This window comes from Theropithecus gelada, chromosome 7a, assembly GCF_003255815.1.
Source record: "Theropithecus gelada isolate Dixy chromosome 7a, Tgel_1.0, whole genome shotgun sequence".
Classification (NCBI taxonomy): domain Eukaryota; kingdom Metazoa; phylum Chordata; class Mammalia; order Primates; family Cercopithecidae; genus Theropithecus; species Theropithecus gelada.
In genome coordinates this window covers 43,066,249-43,088,045 of record NC_037674.1, presented here as the reverse complement: position 1 = coordinate 43,088,045, position 21,797 = coordinate 43,066,249, and the positions used below count along the sequence as shown (strand labels likewise).

Sequence of the window (21,797 nt, the reverse complement as noted above, 5' to 3'; positions counted from 1 at the left end):
AATCTGATCCTCTGGCTTCTTCCACTTAATTACTTGAAGTGATTGTTTCATTATACCAATTTTTCTCCTTTAATTTTGAAGCTGTAGATGTTTAGGTAGAGAACTTTGCTCCCAATCACTTTCACAGGTCTGAATTCTGTGGTGTATGCAAATGATAGCTGCAAAGGAGGAAAGTGGCATTGTCTGAGAAACCAATCAAGTGGGTAAAACAATGGTGTAGAATGGCGAACTCGTTTCGCTATTGCCAGCAGCTTGAGCCTCGGGAGTGCTAATCAAAATTCACATGCAAAACTTCCCGATAGATTTAACAGTTTTGTACTGTTAAGCAGGGGTTCTCGCCATGTGAATGATCCACTACTGTGCCGAACAAAACGGAGACAGTTTTCTTTTAAAGTCCAGAGCAGATGAGAGCCATAAGGAGACAGAGGGTTTCATTTACTCTCAGGACACGATTGTGCCAGTGAACTAATGAGTCTCTTGGACCTTATGTTGCTCTGGCTTCAATCGAGGCGCGACTCTAATGGGCATGTAGTACTTCCTATCTGTCAAGTGTCTGCACAATGGGCCCCTCGAATGGATGAGAGAGATCTGGCAAGAAAAAGAGGTCAGTGTTGTACCTAGCACAGGCAGGAAACCTGGCTAATTAATGTATTTCCAACTATAGCAAAACAAAAGCTCACACAGAGAAATGTTAATTTTATTACAGAAACTCTTAGCCTGTGGCTGAAGCACAGTTAACAAATTATTGAAATTCCATAGGCAAAAATCCTCCTCCTTTTCCCAATACACTAAAATATTTATAAAGGTCATTATTTAAAACAATACGTAGTTTTGGTGTTGCAATTTGCTTTTACTTCGCCCTTCAGTAAAGCTCACTGATGTAGAAATATTTTTGGACAATTATGAAGTGAATGCTGAAAGTTAGTGTCAGCACTACCTAATCTTAACAATCAGCCTTTTCAAAGGTAGTGTAATGTTGAACTAAACTTGAAAAAATCGCGCTGCTGTATTAAATTGGAGAACTAGAGAATACAAATGTTTATTCAAGCTACAGAGCTCGAGTTACACTCCATCTGAAACTAAGAGCAGATACTGCCACCTAGATACATTCTGATGCTTTGGTTAACTAGATGCTGGCTTATCCTACTTTTTGAAAAATGGCAACAATAGCAGACAATAGCGGCTTCGTATAACAAAAACACGATGAATGATGGTCACTGAAAAATTCATATAAATATAATTTCAATATAATTTGAAGCTTTAAAAAAAGGTATTTGTGTTTTGACAAATAACAATGCTTAAGCCTTTATTCAAACCTATAAATGCAGAGTAACTATTAGAAATAGGAGAAAACTTTATAAAACATAAAAAATAAAAGCTGCATGATCCTGAGACCTGTGAGGAAGTAAATGTGGAGGTGATATCAGTAAGACTTTTAACTTTCTTCTTTTATCAGATGACTTTTTTCTGAGTGTGAGAAGAAGAAGGGATTGTTCAACACTCCCAAATGAAAACACAAATAAGTTTTGGTTTAATAAGTAAAATAAGATCACTTAATAAACAATGTTTTAAAAAGAGCATTTCATTACAATCTCTTCTGATTCACCTCCTAGCACACAAAGCAAACCAATTTCCCCTGGCTTTTATTTCTAACAGAAAAAAAAAAAATTTCCCTTTTTATTCCAGACTGGGATCCAAAATGTTATGTACTGTATTCCAGGATTATTTCTTGGGTTTAGAGAGATTTTTATCATCTTTAGACTGTTGCTCCTCTTCATATCTCATTTTGTTTTCCTTTGTTACTCTTAGAATAGTTTCAATATCAGCAATGCTGGTCTGTAAGTAAACAGTAAAGACAATATTTATTACTTAAAGACCTCTTACAATCCCTCTCCCCCAAGCATCTGGTCCTTTTGGGAGTTCACCATGGTTTAGACCAGTTCTATTCAGAATACATTCTACCGACTGGCATTTGTCTACAGATTATGGCTTACCAATCTTGCTGAAATGAGTAAAAAAATTGAGAGTATGGCTCAAGCCTGTAATCCCAGCATTTTGGGAGGCCGAGACCGGCGGATCACGAGGTCAAGAGATCGAGACCATCTTGGCTAACACGGTGAAACCCCGTCTCTATTCAAAAATACAAAAAAACTAGCCGGGCGAGGTGGCGGGCTCCTGTAGTCCCAGCTACTCGGGAGGCTGAGGCAGGAGAAAGGCGTAAACCCGGGAGGCGGAGCTTGCAGTGAGCTGAGATCTGGCTACTGCACTCCAGCCTGGGCGACACAGCGAGACTCTGCCTCAAAAAAAAAAAAATTGAGGGTAAGAATTTGGAAAACTTTTTAGAATTTTTATGCCTATTACGTCTAATAATAAAAACATTGGGCTTCTCAATTGTACATCTTTAATTTTTTTCATCGTATTTTTCTAGTAATTAAATTTTCTTCTATTTTGTTAAAAAATATTGATCCATGATAGTCAGATCAAAACAAAACAAAACAAATAGTTCCTTATTATGGATAATTTGAGAAACATTGGTCTAGTCACCCTAAAATGAGGGCTAGTAGGCTGATGGGAGGGTTTCTTTCCATTGGTTGCTGGGAAGAAAACAATGACACCTTCCCATTTACTTTATTTATATTTTATTGAGGTATAATTCCCATACCATAAAATTCACCCTTATAAAGTATACAATTCAGTGGTTTTTAGTATATTTGCAAGTAACCATCACCACTATGCAATTCCAGAACATTTTCATCATCCCAAACAGAAACTCTGTCCCCATTAGCAGTCACTCCCCATTTCATTCCCCTCCCTCAGCCCCTGGCAACCACTAATCTATTTCTGTCTCTATGAATCTACCTTTTCTGCACATTTCATATAAATGAAATCATACATTATATGACCTTTTGTGAATGGCTTTTTACCTAGCATAATGTTTTCAAGGTTCAGCCATGTTGTAGCATGGATCAGTACTTTATTCCTTTTATAGAGCTGAATAATATCCCATTATATAAAATATTATCCATAGAATATAATAAAATTCACTTATTTCTTAGTCGATGGACATTGGGTTGTTTCTAATTTTTGGCTATTATGAATATTCCTTCTATTAACATTAATGTACACGTTTTTGTAGGAACATGTTCTCAATATTCTTAGACATATACTTAGAAATGGAATTGCTGGGTCATATGGTAATTTTACACTTAATTTTTTTATAAACTGCTAAACTTTACATATCTGTGATACCATTTTTAATTCTTACCAGCAATATATGAGGGTTCTGGTTTCTCCATATCCTCACCAACACTTGTTATTGCCTTTTTATTTAACTGTAGCCATCTTACTAGGTATGTAATGTTTCATTGTGGCTTTGATTTATATTTCCATAATAACATGATGTTGAGCATTCCTTCATATACTTATTGGCCATTTGTACATCTTTTTTTTTTTTTTTTTTTTTTTGAGACAGGGTCTTGCTCTATCACCCCAGCTGGAGTGCAGTGGTGTGATTATGACTCGCTTCAGCTATGACCTTCTGGGCTCAAGCAATCCTCCCCCCTCAGCCTCCTGAGCAGCTAGAACTACAGGTGTGTGCCACCATGCCTGGCTAACTAAAAATTTTTTTGTGTGGATATGAGGTCTTACTATGTTGCCTGGGCTAGTCTCAAACTCCTGGCCTCAAGTGATCCTCCTGCTTCAGCCTGCCAAAGTGCTGGGATTACAGGTGTGAGCCACTGCACTTGGCCTGCGTATCTCCTCTGAAGAAATGTCTATTCAAATCCTTTGCTCCCTTTTAAAATTGGATTATTTGTCCTTCTGTAGTTGAGTTGTAAGAGTACTTTGTATATTATGAATACTATGCCTTACTAGATATATGATTTGCAAATATTATTTCCCTTTCTGTGGGCTGTCTTTTTACTTTCTTGATAGTGTTCTTTGATGCACGAAGTTTTAAATTTTGATGAAGTCTGATTTATCTATTTTTACTTTGGTTGCTTGTGCTTTAGGCACCATGTCTAAGAAACTATTGCTAACCCAAGGTCATGAAGGTTTATACGTATGTTTTTTCCTGAAAGTTTTACAGTTTTAGCTCTTACATTTAAATATTTGATCCATTTTAATTTTCTTTTTTTTCTTTCTTTCTTTTTTTTTTTTTTTTTTTTTTGAGATGGAGTCTTGGTCTGTTGCCCAGGCTGGAGTGCAGTGGTACGATCTCAGCTCACTGCAACCTTTGCCTCCTGAGTTCAAGTGATTCTCCTGCCTCAGCATCCTGAGTAGCTGGGATTACAGGTGCACGCCACCATACCTGGCTAATTTTTATATTTTTAGTAGAGACGGGGTTTCACCATGTTGGCCAGGCTGGTCTCGAACTCTTGACCTCAGGTGATCCACCTGCCTCGGCCTCCCAAAGTGCTGGGATTACAGGCATGAGCCACCACGCCCAGCCCATTTTAACTTAATTTTTATATATGATGTGAGGTAGAGGTCCCACTTAATATTTGCATGTGCCATTTATTTAAAAATTATTTGTTCTCCATTGAATTGTTTCAGCACCCTTGCCAAAAATTATTGGCCATTATGTATGGGTTTATTTCTGACTCAACTTTATGCCATTGATCTATATCTCTGTTCTTATGCCAGTACCATACTGTCTTGATTACTGTAGCTTTGTAGTAAGTTTTTAAATTGAGAAGTGCGAGTTCTCCAACTTGGTTCTTCTTTTTAATATTATTTTGGTTATTCTGGGCCTCTTACGTTTCCACATTAATTTTAGGATCATCTGGTTAATTTCTGCAAAAAAAGCCAGCTGGGATTTTGATAAGAATTACATTGAATCTATAGATCAATTTGGGAATATCAGCATCTTAGCAGTATTGTCTTCTATTGGATGAATACAGACTATCTTTATGTTTATCTAGGTCTTCTTTAATTTCTTTCACCCATGTCTTGTAGTTTTCATTGCAAAAATCTTGCACTTCTTCTGTTAAATTTATTCCTGGCCAGGCTCGGTGGTTCACGCCTGTAATTCCAGCACTTTGGGAGGCTGAGCGGGCGGATCATGAGGTCAGGAGTTCGAGGTCAGCCTCATCAACATGAAACCCCGTCTCTAATAAAAATATAAAAATTAGCTGGGCGTGGTGGTGCGTGTCTGTAATCCCAGCTACTCAGGAGGCTGAGGCAGCAGAATTGCTTGAACCTGGAAGGCAGAGGTTGCAGTGAGCCGAAATCGCACCACTGCACTCCAGCCTGGGCAACAGTGAGACTCCGTCTCAAAAAAGAAAAAAAGTTATTCTTAAGTATTTTATTCTTTTTGATGCTATTGTAACTTGAATTTAAAAAAAAATTATGTTTGCATTATTCATTACACAAATGCAATTGTCTTTTGTATACTGATTTTATGTCCTATAAACTTGTTGATGGGTTCTTTAGGATTTTCTTTTCTTCCTTTCTTTCTTTCTTTCTTTTTTTTTTTTGACTAGGTCTTGCTCTGTCACCCAGGCTGGAGTGCAGATCATGGCTCACTGCAGCCTCAGCCTACCCTACTCAAGCCATCTTCCCATCTCAGCCTCCTGAGTAGCTGCGACCACAGGTGTGTGCCACCACACCTGGCTAATTTTTTATTTTTTAGATAGGGTCTGCCTATGTTGCCTAGGCTGGTTTCAAACTCCTGGGTTCAAGGAATCCTCTTGCTTCATAGAATTTTCTATTTACAAGAATTTGCCGTTTGCAAATAGAGATACTTTTACTTTTATTTCTTCTTCTTTTCTCCCTCTCCTTCTTCTTAGTAGAGATGAGGTCTTGCTATGTTGCCCAGGCTGGTCTCAAACTCCTGAGTGCAAATAATCCTCCCACCTTGGCCTCCCAAAGTGGTGGGATTACAGGTGGGGCCATTGCACCCAGTGCGTTTTATTTCCTTTTCTTGTCTAATTTCCCTGTCCAGAACCTCCAGTACAATGATGAATAGAGGTGGCAAGAGCAGACACCCTTGTCTTGTTCCTAATCTTTGCAAGAAGGCTTTTGGTTTTGCAACATTAACTATGATGTCAGCTGTGGTTTTTTGGTAGATGTCCTTCTAAGGTTGAGGAAGTGACCTTCTATTTTTACTTAGTTGAATGTTTTTATCAGAAAAGAATGTTAAATTTTGTTAAATGCATTTTCTGCATCATCTTCCTTTTGTTTTTATTCTTACTCTCATCACCCAGACTCACTGCAGCCTCAACTCCTGGGCTCAAATGATTCTCCCACCTCAGCCCCCCAAGTAGTTGTGACTACAGGCATGAGCTACCACACCTGGATAATTTTTGTAATTTTTGTAGAGATGGGGTTTCACCATGTTGCCCAGGCTGGTCTTGAACTCCTGGGTTCAAGTGATCTGCCCACCTCAGCTTTTCAAAGTGCTGGAATTATAGGCATGAGCCACTGTGCCCAGCCGCATCACCTCATCACCTTCCATTTTTATTTAGCCTTTACTTTCCTGGTAAATCCTTGTTTAAAAACTGAAAATACCTACCACAATGCCACTAAGTAGAAGACAGAAAATACTAGCAAAGATGAATCTATTTCACTGCTTCAAGTTTTTGTTATTATACCTATATTACTGAGATTGAAAGTTTTTGCCTTTAGACCTAACATGAGTAAAAATCAAGAAAACAATCATTCATATGAGAAGGCTAGAAACCATGACATAATTAAAAGCTACCTGAGAACATCTGACTTTTGATGATTTTGAAAGTCAGAGAAAGGGCAGAGAAATAGCTTTCATTTTACCAAGGGCGGTTGACTCTGCCAAGAGCAAGACAAGCTCAGAATCAACTTAGTCTGAATGCATTTGAGGTTAAAGCATCTGATTCTGATTATTAGCTATATTTGGACAGGCTGAATGGATCAAATGCAGAGAGGCTCCAAGTTTTGCACATGGCACTAACAGATAAGATGATGCTACTAGCTAGCAGGAACTTAAAATGTAAATGATAGGCTGGGCAAGGTGGCTCATGCCTGTAATCCCAGCTCTTTGAGAGGCCAAGGCAGACACAATCCCTTGAGCTCAGGAGCTTGAGACCAGCCTAGGCAAGACAGTGAGATATCCCATCTCTGAAAAAAACAAAAACAAAAACAAAACAAAACAAAAAAAACAACAGTAAATGATGAGCATAGATCCCTTAGGACCAGTGAACACTGATGTAACATTTGGTCTATCTTTTCTTGAATCTTCTCAATCATGTAGGGAAAGCAGTGATCATTCTTCCAGCTCATAAAATCATGTTGTTATTGTTACTGTTACTAAAGGAGTTAGGCCCTAGCTTGTATTAAAATTACATTTCTATTAAGCTTTTGTTGGACTTTCCATTTAGGAGGAAAACCACATGCGGTTTCTGATTGTGTCCTTTGAATTAATGAAGGTCTAGGCTGGGAATCAGATTCATACCTTGCTGTTCAATACCACGTGATCATCTCTGTTCAGACAGTGTTTCAGAAACTCCCGTACAGACCTTGTTCCTGTAGTTTAGAGTTTGGAGACTTCTAGTCAATTATATACAACTGGATTTGATGGACCAACAGCTTTAAAGGTCATAAGGAGGCTTCTGAAGGTTAGTAGTGAAATAATCCAACCCACGTTGGAGAAACGGGTGGGGTAGATGGCCCACATACATGCTATATTTTCTGCTTCTCCCTAACACACATTGCTTTCTCAGGTCTTAGAACTTCTCTGGCTCTAGAAACTAGGGCTTCCCAGGAATCACTAGTCAGACCTTGTATTATCTGGAATATAGATAGGTAACATTCACAGTTTTTGGTTGTGACAATCTCTGTGTTGGTTCCATTGTGACATTTCAGACTCACGTCCAACATAAGAAAGCTCTGCTATCTTAGGAGCTGGGGTTTGAAAATGGCAGCAAGTTAAAAGTCAACTCTATTTCAAAGAAAAAGTTTCAAACCATTAAATTTAACTAACGGCTTCAGTGGGAACCTTACAGTATTGACCCTGCACACTGTAAAATATGTACTGCTTACAATAAAAAAAAGATGGTTTAGCACTTGTTTACAATACAGCATGAGGTATTTTCAGCCCTTGTATAGAAATTAACCAGAATCGTTAGTTAATTAACACCTCACCTTAAAATTGGTCTCGCCTTGCATATTAGGTGCTGATATTTCTTGATGGATGATGAAGAGATTGCGAGCAAAGGTCATGAGGACCCCCTGGAGATCCTCGCCGATTGTTCTGTTAATGATATCCAAACAAATGAGTTTACCAACGATTCCCCTCACATGCTTAAAAACAATCGCCCTCTCATTTGTGCCTGTCTGGTGATGGAATTTAATGAGTATTTTCAATCTCACAAGGTGGCAATCTTCAGGGAGATATGAAAGATAAGACTCCATTATAACTTGTCAACAAAAAGGATTTGCCTAATAAATATTTTTTATTAATCAACTTAGCAAAATATAGCAATAGGGTCGGTCATTTCTAGTAAAAGTCTACCACTGAGCTAGGATGTTGTATGAGTTCATTTTAAAAATGGTGTAAGTTCCTTTAGGAGAATGTCACTAAGTGTGATCCTTGCTGAATGATTTCCTTGTCTATGGAGACATTTGCATCTCAGTATTCTGGAGACTTTTGTCTGGGGTTTATTTTCTATTTCATGTGTACAAGTGATTCCTACCACTTAATGAGTGTCCTGCCTATTGTCAGAGGAGAATGTGCCCTGTTCATGAACAGCCATCTTTATAAACCTGAACATCCACTTTAAGATTTCAGAGACAACTTGCAAACTATCCTGTAGCATTATAGGGCTCCCTATACAAGGTGGTCACTCAGCATAGGCTTTGTGGTGTAGTGAAAAGAACACTAACTTCAGGATCAGGAGACAGACCACATACTGTGTGACCCAAGCAAATCATTGCCCCTAAGTCTCAGTTTCCTGTCTATAAGGATCAGTTAATTCTGAGGCCCTTCTGTGTTCTAACATTCTCTGGTTCTATGACTGCAGTTAGGGATGAGAATAAGATGGGCAGAAAACAATAGAAAAGGACTAAAGGCTTTCGAGAGGTCCATGTCAGCTGTGCCCTCCCTGAAGGATGCGTGAATAGCAATAACCATCTAGAAGGTACACCAATAGGACTATTTCTACCATTGAAACTAGCCTGCAGGTCAAGGCATCCTTGCCTGAAATCTCAGGTGCAGGTGTAGGGACAGCTGGGCAAGTTCCTTTTGGTAACCAGTCTAATTATTAATTCTGTAGGCTTCAGCATCAAATCCACCTTGCTGCTAGGTCAGTTTGATGACTGGGAGTTTCTGTTCATAGAACAGGCTCTTCTTCTATCTCCTACTTTCTGTGATGGCTTTCCTCTTGCCTGGTTCCTCTATGCCCGAGTACCCACCTGCATTGCTCTTCCTGTGGCCCATACCTCAGGAACTCTGCCTCTGCCTTGGTGATGCTACCCCTGTCTCATCCCATCAATTCCAGGACACAAGTCCTGCTCCTGAGTGTCAGCCTCTGCTGGGCTCTGCTGCCTGCTGAAAGGCTTTCCTCATGCCACCCCCTATCAGCCTGGGTCTCCAAAAGTGGCCTCCTGAGTGCCTCTGGTCAAGCTCCCCACGACCTAGCTCTCAGGTTGTCCCTTTACTCTTTGTGGTTGGAACTTTCCTGATGGTATGAGCTGGTTGCTTCTCAGGATGACCTCCAGGCACCTGAATCCTGGGTCCTGTGTTTGGCCTGTCTGGTTGCTCTTCTCCCATCACCCAAAGGGAGCTAACCCCTCCCAGCCTCATCCTATGTACAGAAGGGTTTGTCTGGTTCCAGTCCTGTCCCAGCTTCTCCTTTGCAGTTAATCTTTCATGCCAGCTGGTGCCCAGTAAGACAGAGTTCATATCTCTAGGTTCTGATTTCTAGTTCTTTGTACCTAACTAACGCATCTGTCTGAATTCCTGGGCTTAGAAATATACTTGGACCTTGAATGTTTCCTGCTTAATTAGATTCATAACTTGGGAAAAAACAAATTTCTTATTCCCATGCTTGCCAACTTCAAATCCAGATGACTGCTTGGTTCTCCTAGTCCCAGTAATTCCTGGTGGTCTGTGTTCTGCCCAGCTCTGACATCACTGTGTCGTTTGGGGAGAGTGAAATAGGAAGTATTTAATCTCTGATCTTCCAGCTACTAGTGAACTGCTGTCCCCCTTTCCTGGCTTGTCAGCAGTTGACATGCTAGACCACGTTTACCTGTTTACTTGTTTACTGTATGCCCACCCCTCTACAGTGGCAGCTTTCTGAGAGCAGGGCTCATTGCTGTTTCCCCAGCACCTAGAACTGTGCCTGGCACAGTAGATAACATGCTTTCAAATTTTCTGGTAGGGAAAGGTAGGGCAGGGAGGGAGCTGAGGGGCAGAAATCCACTGGGAAGCAAGGGGCTGATCCTTTTCTGCACATGCCCAGAGGCTCTGTTATCATTCTGGATGTGAAGGCCTGCGTAGATAAGATGAAGGCAAGCTTGTTGGGATGTTATGGATTGAGGTCTCATTTCTGTTGCTATCAGGGCAGTGTGACAAATGGGTGAAGATTCCCTAGGGAAGTGACGTTCTTAACAAGACCCAATAAGTTTTGCATGTTTATGGGATCTTGGGGAAAGATTGAAACTCGAGGGGAGGACTCAAACAGCCAGCTTCCCTTCCCAGGTGATGGGAAGCATTTGAGACTGTAAGTGCCAGATTAAACTGTAGCCACATTCTAGTTCCAAAGGGGAAGGAACCAGAACATTTGCCTAAGTTCAAAAGGATCGATGAGGGTGAATATCACTGTATTGATAATGGTCTGTTATAGCTGACAATGCTTTGGCAGAACAAAGGACTATACTTTGGATAGGGAAGTTGAGGCCTGTCCTATGCAGCCATTTGCTTGTTGTAGTGTGTACCTCTTTGGATCAGTTTCCAGGAGACTGACCATAGGAGGGTGGAGCAGAGGTTGGGGAGGGAAGGACTGAGGCCACATAGGAACATTAATGCTTAGTAGAGGAACTGGATCTTATTTGGTTAGTGTTTATGAGACCAGATCTTTGTGTATATGTTTCTGTGTGTTTCAGTGTGAGGCCACAATGTCTACACTGCTGTAGGTTACAAGGAAGAGAAACACAGGGCAGAGACAGTTTCCCAATTAGGTAGGATGACTTAAAGGTACCAAGTAACCATGTGCCAAGATACGAAATAAGAGATGACTCAAGGTTGTGGCTCTAAAATTCTGAGTCCCAGATAGGAGACAACTTTGCTAGACTCCAAAATATCCCAGAGGGAAATCTGGGAGGAATGCGGAAGCCTCCGAGTGTTGCCAGCAGTCTGTGCTCAGCACATGCGTACCTTGAGAAGATTGCGCCCGGGATGAAACTGGATCTGAGGAGGAGCTACAGATCCTGCCTGTTGTGGGGACATCGTGTGAAGTCACCAGAGCACAGAGCACTTTTCTAAGTATGCCAGAATGGCAACTGCCTTCCACACTCAGGACAACTGAGCTGGGTCCCCATAGTGAGATCTGATGTGCCTTATCTGTGTATGCATTTGGGTATAATATGTTGTTAAGTCTAAACTTTACCCATCAATTTCAGATAATTAATCAATTATATTTATAAACCCCCATTGACACATCTAAAGTCATTTTATAAAATACCTAGGCCGGGCGCAGTGGCTCACGCCTGTAATCCCAGCACTTTGAGAGGCCAAGGCGGGCGCATCACGAGGTCAAGAGATCGAGACCATCCTGGCCAACACGGTGAAACCCCATCTCTATTAAAAATACAAAAATTAGCTGGGCATGGTGGTGCATGCCTGTAATCCCAGCGACTCGGGAGGCTGAGGCAGGAGAATCGCTTGAACCCGGGAGGTGGAGGTTGCAGTGAGCTAAGATTGTGCCACTGCACTCCAGCCTAGGCAACAGAGCAAGGCTCCGTCTCAAAAAAACAAAAAACAAAATAAAATACCTGAAGATCTAAATAAAGATAGACTTCTAATAAATCAGCATGCTGATTAAAATGCATGAGAAGCATCATTCTTGTTAGCCGTGATTGTCTATTTCTTTAGCTTGTTTCAACTCACAGATACACTTCATACTCACAACATTCCCAACTTGTGTCTCTTCATGTGCTCATATAATATAAAAACAGTTCCTTGCCTGTCCTGTAAAATTTCAATGGGGAGAAAAGAAATAGTATATTATTTCAGAAACAAAGTACAGAAAATGTTACTGGCACAGAAAGACTACTAAGATTGATTTGATTTGAAATCTAGAGTTACCTTCAGATATTATGAGAACACATTTGAAAAGGCTGTCTCAATTTGGAGTAAGTATGTTCTAGAAGAGTGCTTTTTGAGTATGATCCTCAGAACACCTGCATCAGAATCATCTAGTGTGCTTGTTAAAAAGGCATTTTCATGGGCATCATCCAAGCTCAGAAGACTTGGCAGGCAATCTGTCTTTTACCTCACTTCTTGGATGATTCTTGTGTACATCAAAATTTGAAAACCACTGTTCTAAGAGTGATAGGTTAAAAACATACAGGGTAGGCTGGGCACAGTGGCTCACGCCTATAATCCCAGCACTTTGGGAGGCTGAGGCGGGAGAATCGCTTGAACCCGGGAGGCAGAGGTTGCAGTGAGCCGAGATCGCGCCACTGCACTCCAGCCTGGGTGACAGATGAGCACTTTGGGAGGCCAAGGCAGGCGGATCAAGAGGTCAGGAGTTCGAGACCAGCCTGGCCAACATGGTGAAACCCCGTGTTTCCTAAAAATACAAAAAATTAGCTGGGCATGGTGGCGGGCGCCTGTAATCCCAGCTACTTCAGAGGCTGAGGCAGGAGAATCACTTGAACCTGGGAGGCAGAGGTTTCAGTGAGCCGAGGTCATGCCATTGCACTCCAGCCTGGGCAACGAGAGTGAAACTCTGTCTCAAAAAAAATTATATATATATATATGGTAGCAATTTGTTCTGTGGAAAGAAATTTGTACTTCAATGGGAAACTATATGTTGTCTATAGCAGGGGTCTTCAATCCCTGGGCTGCAGACTGGTACCAGATTGGTCTCAGATAGGTCTGTGGCTTGTTAGGAACCGGGCCACACAGCAGGAAGTGAGCAGCAGGCAAGCAAATATTACCACCGGAGCTCCGTCTCCTGTCAGATCAGAGGTGGCATTAGATTCTCATAGGAGCAGGAAACCTATTGTTAACTGTACAAACAAGGGATCTAGGTTGCATGCTCCTTATGAGAATCTAACTGATGCCTGATGATCTGAGGTAGAACAGTTTCATTCTGAAACCATACTCCCTCTACCCACCTCCATGTCCATGGAAAAATCATCTTCCATGAAACCGGTCCCTGGGGCCGAAAAGGTTGGGGATTGCTGGTCTATAGCACTCCCTGCTGCCTTATCAGATTGATTCTATGGGAGATATTTTACAATTCTGTAAAGTATAGGTAACTGATAGACAAGCAAATTCTGTCCAGTCTGGTAAAGGCTGAGTTGATTTCCCTTTCCTGCTCCCTTGTGGAAAAACCTATTTTGCCTCCATTTGCTAATTTCAATATTCCTGAGCTATAAAGATGTCTGTTTTGGGATTCTCTTTTGAACCCGTTATAATATCTGCCTAGTTCCCTCTTTTTGTTTGTTTTGTTTTCTGGAGACAGGGTCTCACTCTCACCCAGGCTAGAGTTCAGTGACTCAATCACAGCTCACTGCAGCCTCGACCTCCCCAAGCTCAGGTGATCCTCCCACCTCAGCTTCCTGAATACTGGGGACCACAGGCATGTGCCACCACACAGCTAAGTTTTGTGTATGTTTTTCAGTAGAGATAGGGTTTTGCCATGTTGCTTACGCTGGTCTCGAACTCCTGGGCTCAAGTGATCCTCCCAGCTTCATCCTCCCAAAGTACTGGGATTGCAGGCATGAGCCACTGTGCCTGGCAATTCTTTCTGTAAATAAAATCTTTATCATGTGTTTATTTTTATATCTGTATGAGAGGCATGGCTTTACCATTTTTTTTTTTTTTTTAATTATCTTGTCACAGTTTTCTCCAAATAAATAAGAGGTAACCCTGGAGTTGTCCAACAGTGGAAATGACTGCCTTGTGAAGTTGTGAACTTCCCTTCACTGGAAAGCTCAAAAAAGGAAACTATATTCTGGGGCTTTGGTAAAAGAAATCACATGCCAGAATTATGACCACTCATCAACTTCCCACTTTATCAGGAAATCTGAGCTTTGGGACAGACAGTGGACTAAACAGTGGCTGCCAATGCTGGCTGCACATTAGAGTCATCTAATGCCTGGGCCCTACTTCCAGAAATACTGACTTATTTGGTCTTGGGTGGGCCATGGGCGTAGGGCCATGCTGAGTCATATTGGAGCCCAAGGCAAAGGAAAAAATCAGTAATCTGGTCCTGTTTTCATTAAAAATTTTGATATTTTATTCATAATGAATTTTTTGCAGTAATGTTGATTGTTAAAATATTGCACTAAAATATTAGTTATCTTTATTAATGAGGGTTTTGTGTGTATGTGTGTGTTTGTGTTTCCTTAAATTTTGTGCTCAGGAAGAGTGCCTCACTTGCCTTACCCTAATTGCAGCCCTGCATGAGCATCTGCATTCTTTTTTTTTTTGAGATGGAGTCTCACTCGGTCACCCAGGCTGGAGTGCAGTGGCGTGATCTTGGCTCACTGCAACCTCCACCTCCTAGGTTCAAGCAATTCTCCTTTCTCAGCCTCTCAAGTAGCTGGGACTACAGGCGCATGGCACCACACCTGGCTAATTTTTGTATTTTTAGTAGAGACGGGATTTCACCATGTTGGTCAGGCTAGTCTCAAACTCCTGACCTCAGGTGATCCACCTGCCTCAGCCTCCCAAAGTGCTGGCATTACAGGCGTGAGCCACCGTGCCTGGCCAGCATCTGCATTCTTTAAAGTTCCTCACTGAGGTCACTCATGGGCAGCCAGGGTTGAGAACCACTGCCTAGTACATCTCTGGCATCCCTTACTGTGCTGTCCAATATGGTAGCCAATATCCACATGAGGCAACTGAGAAGTTGAAATGCTAGTAGTACAAACTGAGATGTGTCATGGCTTTCAAAGCCTTAGTACAAAAAAGGTAGGAATATCTCAGTAATTTTCATACTGATTACATGTTGAAATGTTCAATATACTGTATTAAATAAAATATATTTTAAAAATTAACCTTACCTATTTCTTTAACTTTTAAAAAATGTTGCTCCAAGAAAATTTTGAATTATCTCTGTGGTTTATTACATTAGTGGTTTTCATTATATTTCTGTTGGACAGTGCTATTCTAGGGACCTATGGTTAACATAAATATAACAAATCCTTTCCAACAAGTGGTTCCCATTTCATAAGTTTATAACCCCCTTTTAAAAAATAGTTCTATATTGAGAAGGAGCATCAGCAATAATCTGGCATCAAATCCCCATATGCAGAACAAGTTCACAGAGGTTTCATTTCCAGGGATATGTGGGATGTTTAATGGATTTTTTTTTTTCCTTCTGGGAATAGAATGCTTGGTTGGCAGAGACTTTCTTTTCAATACTTTAAAATTATGTTCCCATTGTCTTCTAGCTTTCGTAGATTATGTTGAAAACTGGCTGGGATTGGTGGCTCACGCCTGTAATCCCAGCACTTTGGGAGGCCGAGGTGGGCGGATCACAAGGTCAGGAGTTTGAGACCAGCCTGGCCAGCATGGTGAAACCCTGTCTCTACTAAAAATACAAAAAAAAAAAAAAAAATTAGCCAGGCATGGTGCCACGCACCTGTAGTCCCAGCCACTCAGGAGGCTGAGGTAGGAGAGAATTGCTTGAACTTGGCAGGCAGAGGAGGTTGCAGTGAGCCAAGATCACGCCAGCCCAGGAGACAGTGCAAGACTCCATCTCAAAAAAAAAAGATAAGAGAAGAGAAGAGAAAAGAAAACGTAGCTAGCAGTCTTATTGCTCATTTGAAGGTCAGGTAATTATATTTTTTCTAGCTACTTTTAAGGTTTTCTGTTTCTTGGCTGGGCGCGGTGGCTCACGCCTGTAATCCCAGCACTTTGGAAGGCTGAGGTGGGCTGATCATGAGGTCAAGAGATTGAGACCATCCTGACCAACATGGTGAAACCCCATGTCTACTAAAAATACATAAACTAGCTGGGCATGGTGGCGCGTGCCTGTAGTCCCAGCTACTCAGGAGGCTGAGGCAGGAGAACTGCTTGAACCCCGGAGGTGGAGGTTGCAGTGAGCTGAGATTGCGCCACTGCACTCCAACCTGGTGACAGAGCGAGACTCCGTCTCAAAAATAAAAATAAAAATAAAAGATTTTCTGTTGCTCTTCAATTTTTAGGAGTATAATCATGATGTTCCCAGGTGTGATTTTCCTTATATTTATCTTGCCTGAGGTTTTTAGTGCTTTTTGAATGAGGTTGGATATGCGTTTTGATGTCTTTCACTAGTTGTAGGAAATTCCCAGCCAGTATTTATATAAAATCACTCCCTCCTGTCCTTGTGGAACACTAATTGCAGGAAAGTTAAAGATGGTTTCCTCCATGTTGCATGTATCTCTGAAGCCTTTTTCTACATTTTCATCATTTTCTCCCTCTGTGTGTAAGTTGGAATTTTTTTTCTACTGGCTTGTTTTCTAGTTCGCTAGTCGTTTGTTCTGATAACCTATTAAATTCATATATTAAATTATTAATTTTGTCACACTAATTTTTGGTTCCAGAATTTCCATTTGGGTTAAAAAACTGATTCTAGGTCTTTGGTGACATGAATATATTACAAACATATATGTTTTCTTGAACATGTTAGTCCTAGCTATTTTAAAGTCCCTGTCTTTAAACTCTATTCCTGCTGGGAACAGGATGCTTGGTTGGCAGAGACTTTTCTTTCAATACTTTAAAATTATGTTCCCATTCTCTTCTAGCTTTCATAGATTGTGTTGAAAAGTGGCCAGGACCGGTGGAGTTATGAGTCACCTGTGGATCTTTTTCTATTTTTCCCCTTTGTTTTCAATGATTTGGTCCCTCTTTTAGTATACCTTATGGTTTTTTATTGGATGATGGTCATTAAAGATGGAAAATTGTAGCAGCTCTAGATAACATTTTCCTTCAAAGAGGGTTAAATTTTTGTTTTTGGCAGACAAGTAGAGTACTGACAGCTCATCTTGATGTATCAAGCGTTTATTTTATTTTATTTTGTTTTGTTTTATTTTATTTTATTATTTTATTATTTTTTGAGATGGAGTTTTACTGTGTCACCCAGGTTGGAGTGCAATGGCGTGATCTCGGCTCACTGCAACCTCCACCTGCCAAGTTCAAGCAATTCTCCTACCTCAGCCTCTTGGGTAGCTGGGACTACAGGTGTGCACTGCCATCCCTGGCTAATTTTTTTTTTTTTTTTTGTATTTTCAGTAGAGACAGGGTTTCACCATGCTGGCCAGGCTGGTCTGGAACTCCTGACCTCGTGATCCACCTGTCTTGGCCTCCCAAAGTGCTGGGATTATAGGTGTGAGCCACAGTGCTCGGCCCCTGATTTTATTTTTGTATTTAAAAGTTTTTTTTTGAGACTGTGTCTCACTCTGTCGCCCAGGCTAGAATGCAGTGGCGTGATCACAGCTCACTGTAGCCTCGAGTTCCCAGGCCCAAGAGATTCTCCCATCTCAGCCTCCCAAGTAGCCAGGACTACAGGTGTGTGCCACCATGCCCTGCTAATTTTTGTATTTTTGGTGGAGACAGGGTTTTGCCATGTTGCCCAGGCTGGTCTTGAACTCCTGGGCTCAAGCAATCTACCCACCTCAGCTCCCAATCCCATGCCTGGGATTACAGGCATAAGCCACCACACCTGGACTAAGGGTTGATTTTAGCTGTTGTTGGACCTGGTCTATTTAAAGGTTTTCCCTCACGCTTCGTGTTTAGTTTTTTCTGCAAGGAAAGTGTACTTACTCCTAGAGTTTGGTCCTTTAGCAGTCTCCACTGGAAACTTGAGGTGTTTATTAGGACCCTTTCAATTTAGCAGGACATGAACTCCAATCTCTTCCCAACAGCATGTGACTTTTGAAATATCTGCCAGATCTTTAGCCTCCCAGCTACTGTCACATTTTTCCCACGAATTTGCTGGAGTCTTGAGCTGTTCATTCCACCAGGTATGAGTCAATTAGGGGTTTAAATGGCATCCATACGCGAAATTTTTGGGCTCATTTCCCTTTGATCATCTTTGCTCTAGGATTTTGGATCTCAAGTCTCAAACAGTTTGACAGTTTTGAACTCCAGTCTCTGTTGCCTCCCAGCACTTTGGGAGGCTGAGGCGAGCGGATCACCAGGTCAAGAGATCAAGGTCATGAGGTCAAGAAAAAAATCTGTTTAGATTTACTTCCTAACACATTTTTAAATGTCCTTTAAAACTTGGGTGAATATGGCACTCACCTTAGATGCTTCTGTTCTTTCTTTCTTTCTTTATTTTTTTTAGAGACAGAGTCTTGCTTTGTCGCCCAGGCTGGAGTGCAGTAGCATGATTTTGGCTCACTGCAACCTCCACCTGCTGGGTTCAAATGATTCTTGTGCCTCAGCCACCAGAGTATCTGGGATTAGAGAGATGGGCCATCGCGCCCACCTAATTTTTGTATTTTTAGTAGAGATGGGGTTTTACTATGTTGGTTAGGCTGGTCTCAAACTCCTGGCCTAAAGTGATCTGCCCACCTCGACCTCCCAAAATGTTGGGATTACAGGCGTGAGTCACCGTGACTGGCCCTTCTGTTCTTTTAAGACTATTTTAGTTGCCCTTCAATACCTTCAAGGAGTTGTTTTATATATATCTATCCAGCCTTTATAATCATTTTTAGTGAAAGAGTTAGTTGGTTGCAAGATACCTTGTCATAGTCAGAATGTCTAGATTTGGCAGGACATTTATAACTTTCTAAGAAAAGTGACCAGGAATATTCTTAGCCTTCATCCAGAGGAAACAACAGAAATGAAAGGCTTACACAAAGCTGTTTTTCCTTATCCCATAAAACAATTCCATATTTTATTTTACATGTGAGAGATGTAAGAGTGTACCCTTAGGCAGCTACCAAAGTAAACCTCAATGTTAGCAAAATTTTCCCAGGCAACTGCAATCTACTTACATACCCCGGTATCTCCCTTAACAATATGCTCATGTGTTACTACCTGGCTATCAGATTCTCAATTGCTATCTTACTCAGGCCCATTTCCCAGGTAGCATCTTAGGTTATAGATCTTTTTGTTTGTATTTATCCATCTTTCTCCCCACTCAATGATATTTAAAATTTTACTTCTGTGTAAAATTCTTTTCAAGCTAGTTATTAGAAAGCACCATAATACATAATTTTTTTTACTAGTAAACTTGCAAAGTGATTTAACATTTTAAGTCTCAGCTTCCTCATTTACAATATCAGAATGAAAATGTCTACCTTTCAAAGTTATTGCAAGAATGAAACAAAATGTGTGAAAATATTTAACAAGGTATAAAATGCTATCAAACAGAAATAACTATGGGTGATCCATGATATCTTCTAGATCAGGTCTGGCTCTCTTGATCTGAAAAGCCATGAACCAGAAAGAAAAAAACCAAAATTATCTATTCAGCCCTCACTCTTCAAAAACTGGTGGAACAGGACTGGGTAACTGCACTAAATGGGTAACTTCCATTTGGAAAGAGAAACAATGAGAGAGAAACAGAAGACAAGACTTTGTAGTAATTCTGATATTCCACTGGGCAGACATTTCCAGGGCCCCTATCCTTTGGGTGGGAAATGTTCCTTGATTAGCTCTGATCCCAATTGCTTCATGAGCTTAGACACTATTCTTTGTGGTCCTTGACTCTGCCTTCTGAGATTTTATTTATTTTTCCTAATTGTCCTTGGGCCACATCTGAAGTGGATACTAGAGATTATATTTTCCTTAGCGATTTTTTAAGAGATGGGATCTTGCCATGTTGCCCAGGCTGGTCTTGAACTCCTGGCCTCAAGTGAGCGGTCCCCCTGCCTCAACCTCTTGAGCAGCTAGGATTACAGGCACAAGCCATCCTTAGCAATTTTAAAACTTTCTCACTCACTTCCTGCCTGTAGATAGTTAAGGGCCCAAGGGTTGTTTAAAGTCTTAAGCAGCGACAGTCTCTTTTAATCCAGACTGAGATTTCTCTTGACATTGAGTTCTTTAAAGAACTTAGTTGGTTTCTAATCTGTTTGATTTCAATCAGCTACAAGTACCAATAGCTACAACATGGAGTTCTTTTCTAGATACTTCTTAAATTTTCTATATTTCTTTGCTTTCTTGCTTCTATGCCTCTCTCTTAATTTCAGTTATCTTAAGACTATCAGGCTTCAGTAGGAGAGCTATACCCTTTTTCTTTTTACTCATTTGTTCTGTTCTCTTTTTCCGGAGAGAGTCTTTCTAAATGAAAATATGTACTTGATAAGGTTTGGCTGTGTCCCCACCCAAATCTCATCTTGAATGTAGTTCTCATAATCTCCATGTGTCATGGGAGGAACCCAGTGGGAGGTAACTGAACCATGGGGGTGGTTACCCTTATACTGTTCTCATGATAGTGAGTTCTCACTCGATCTGATGATTTCATAAGGGGATGTTCCCCCTTTGCTCAGCACTTCTTTCTCCTGCCATCAGGTGAAGAATGTGTTTGCTTCCCCTTCCGCCATGATTGTAAGTTTCCTGAGACCTCCCCAGCCATGCAGAACTGGGAGTCAATTAAACCTCCTTCTTTTATAAATTACCCAATCTTGGGTATTCTTCATAGCAGCATGAGAATGGACTAATACAGTACTGGATGCCGTAATCTTTGTTGGATTCATACTCTAAGATACTTTAATTCAGAGGTTTTAATAGTAGGGTATAGTCATGCCTTTAATTTGACTCATATTGCAGGGCTGAGTTTTAATTGATTTTGGTTGTGTAAATAAATGCCTTTTCAATTTTTAAAATTCTCATTTTTGAGCTTTAAAATCAGTTCAGTTTTTCCCATTTTGCAAAGTGCCGAATTTCTGGGATCTCTCTATTCCCTTTCATTTCTGCTTGCAAGATGTCTGATTCATTTAGAAGCCCATAATTTTTGTATAATACCTTGCCAAATGCAGTCAGCAATGCCCAATATAAACCATTAACACTAACATTTCCAACTGTTTCTCCTAGAGCTGTAGGTACATTAGGTATATTATTTGCCTTCCAAGTAATTGCAGGTATCAATTTTGCCAAATATTTCACCACCTCATAACATGAATTGTCATCCTTCTGGTTTCCATTAACAGTTTCCCAGCCACTCATTGCCTGACCACCAAGCCAGTACCAAAATTTTAGGTTTCTGTTTTAGGAGCATCTTCTTTTGATATTAATTTCTGTATCAACCTGGTTAGGCTGGGTTATGTTGCAGTAATTCAACAAAATTACTGGTTGTTTCTAACAACGAAAGCTGCAGTTCTTGGTCCTGCTCCATTTCCTACATGGGTTGGCATGGGTCTTTGATCACTGTGAGTATATGCAGGGACCCAGGCTGAAGGAGGCTCTGTCTCAATGTGATTCCATGATTTCCAAGGCAGGAAAAAGGATATGGCAACTCAGGAAGTGGCTCCTACAGGCTTCTGCATAACAAGCACACGTATTACCTCTGCTTATATTTCACTGGCCAAAGCAAGTTGTGTGGCCATGCCCAACTTCAGGAGGAGGGCTGAGGAAATACAATTTCGTTATGTGCCTGGAAGGAGGAGAATCAATATTTGTGAGCAGCTCAAATGATTCCCACCATGGCAATACC

At 40.9% G+C, this 21,797-nt stretch overlaps 1 protein-coding gene across 7 annotated transcripts in view; it reads right to left on the bottom strand.

Annotated features, from left to right (window-relative positions):
- Window positions 1-221: 221 nt before the first annotated feature.
- The window catches only part of IQCH (IQ motif containing H), a 258,516-nt gene continuing 236,940 nt past the window's right edge, over window positions 222-21,797 (bottom strand). For 4 of the 7 annotated variants that reach the window (XM_025390843.1, XM_025390845.1, XM_025390846.1 and 1 more), the window contains 3 exons: window positions 12,105-12,166; window positions 8,119-8,227; window positions 679-1,836 (listed from right to left, as the gene is read on the bottom strand). In XM_025390843.1, coding sequence (XP_025246628.1) covers window positions 1,723-1,836; window positions 8,119-8,227; window positions 12,105-12,166 — 285 coding nt within the window. In that variant the 3' untranslated portion in view covers window positions 679-1,722. Of the gene's footprint in view, window positions 589-678; window positions 1,837-8,118; window positions 8,228-12,104; window positions 12,167-21,797 lie in introns of those variants that run through there. The other 3 variants (XM_025390849.1, XM_025390848.1, XM_025390844.1) reach the window with 2 other exon arrangements.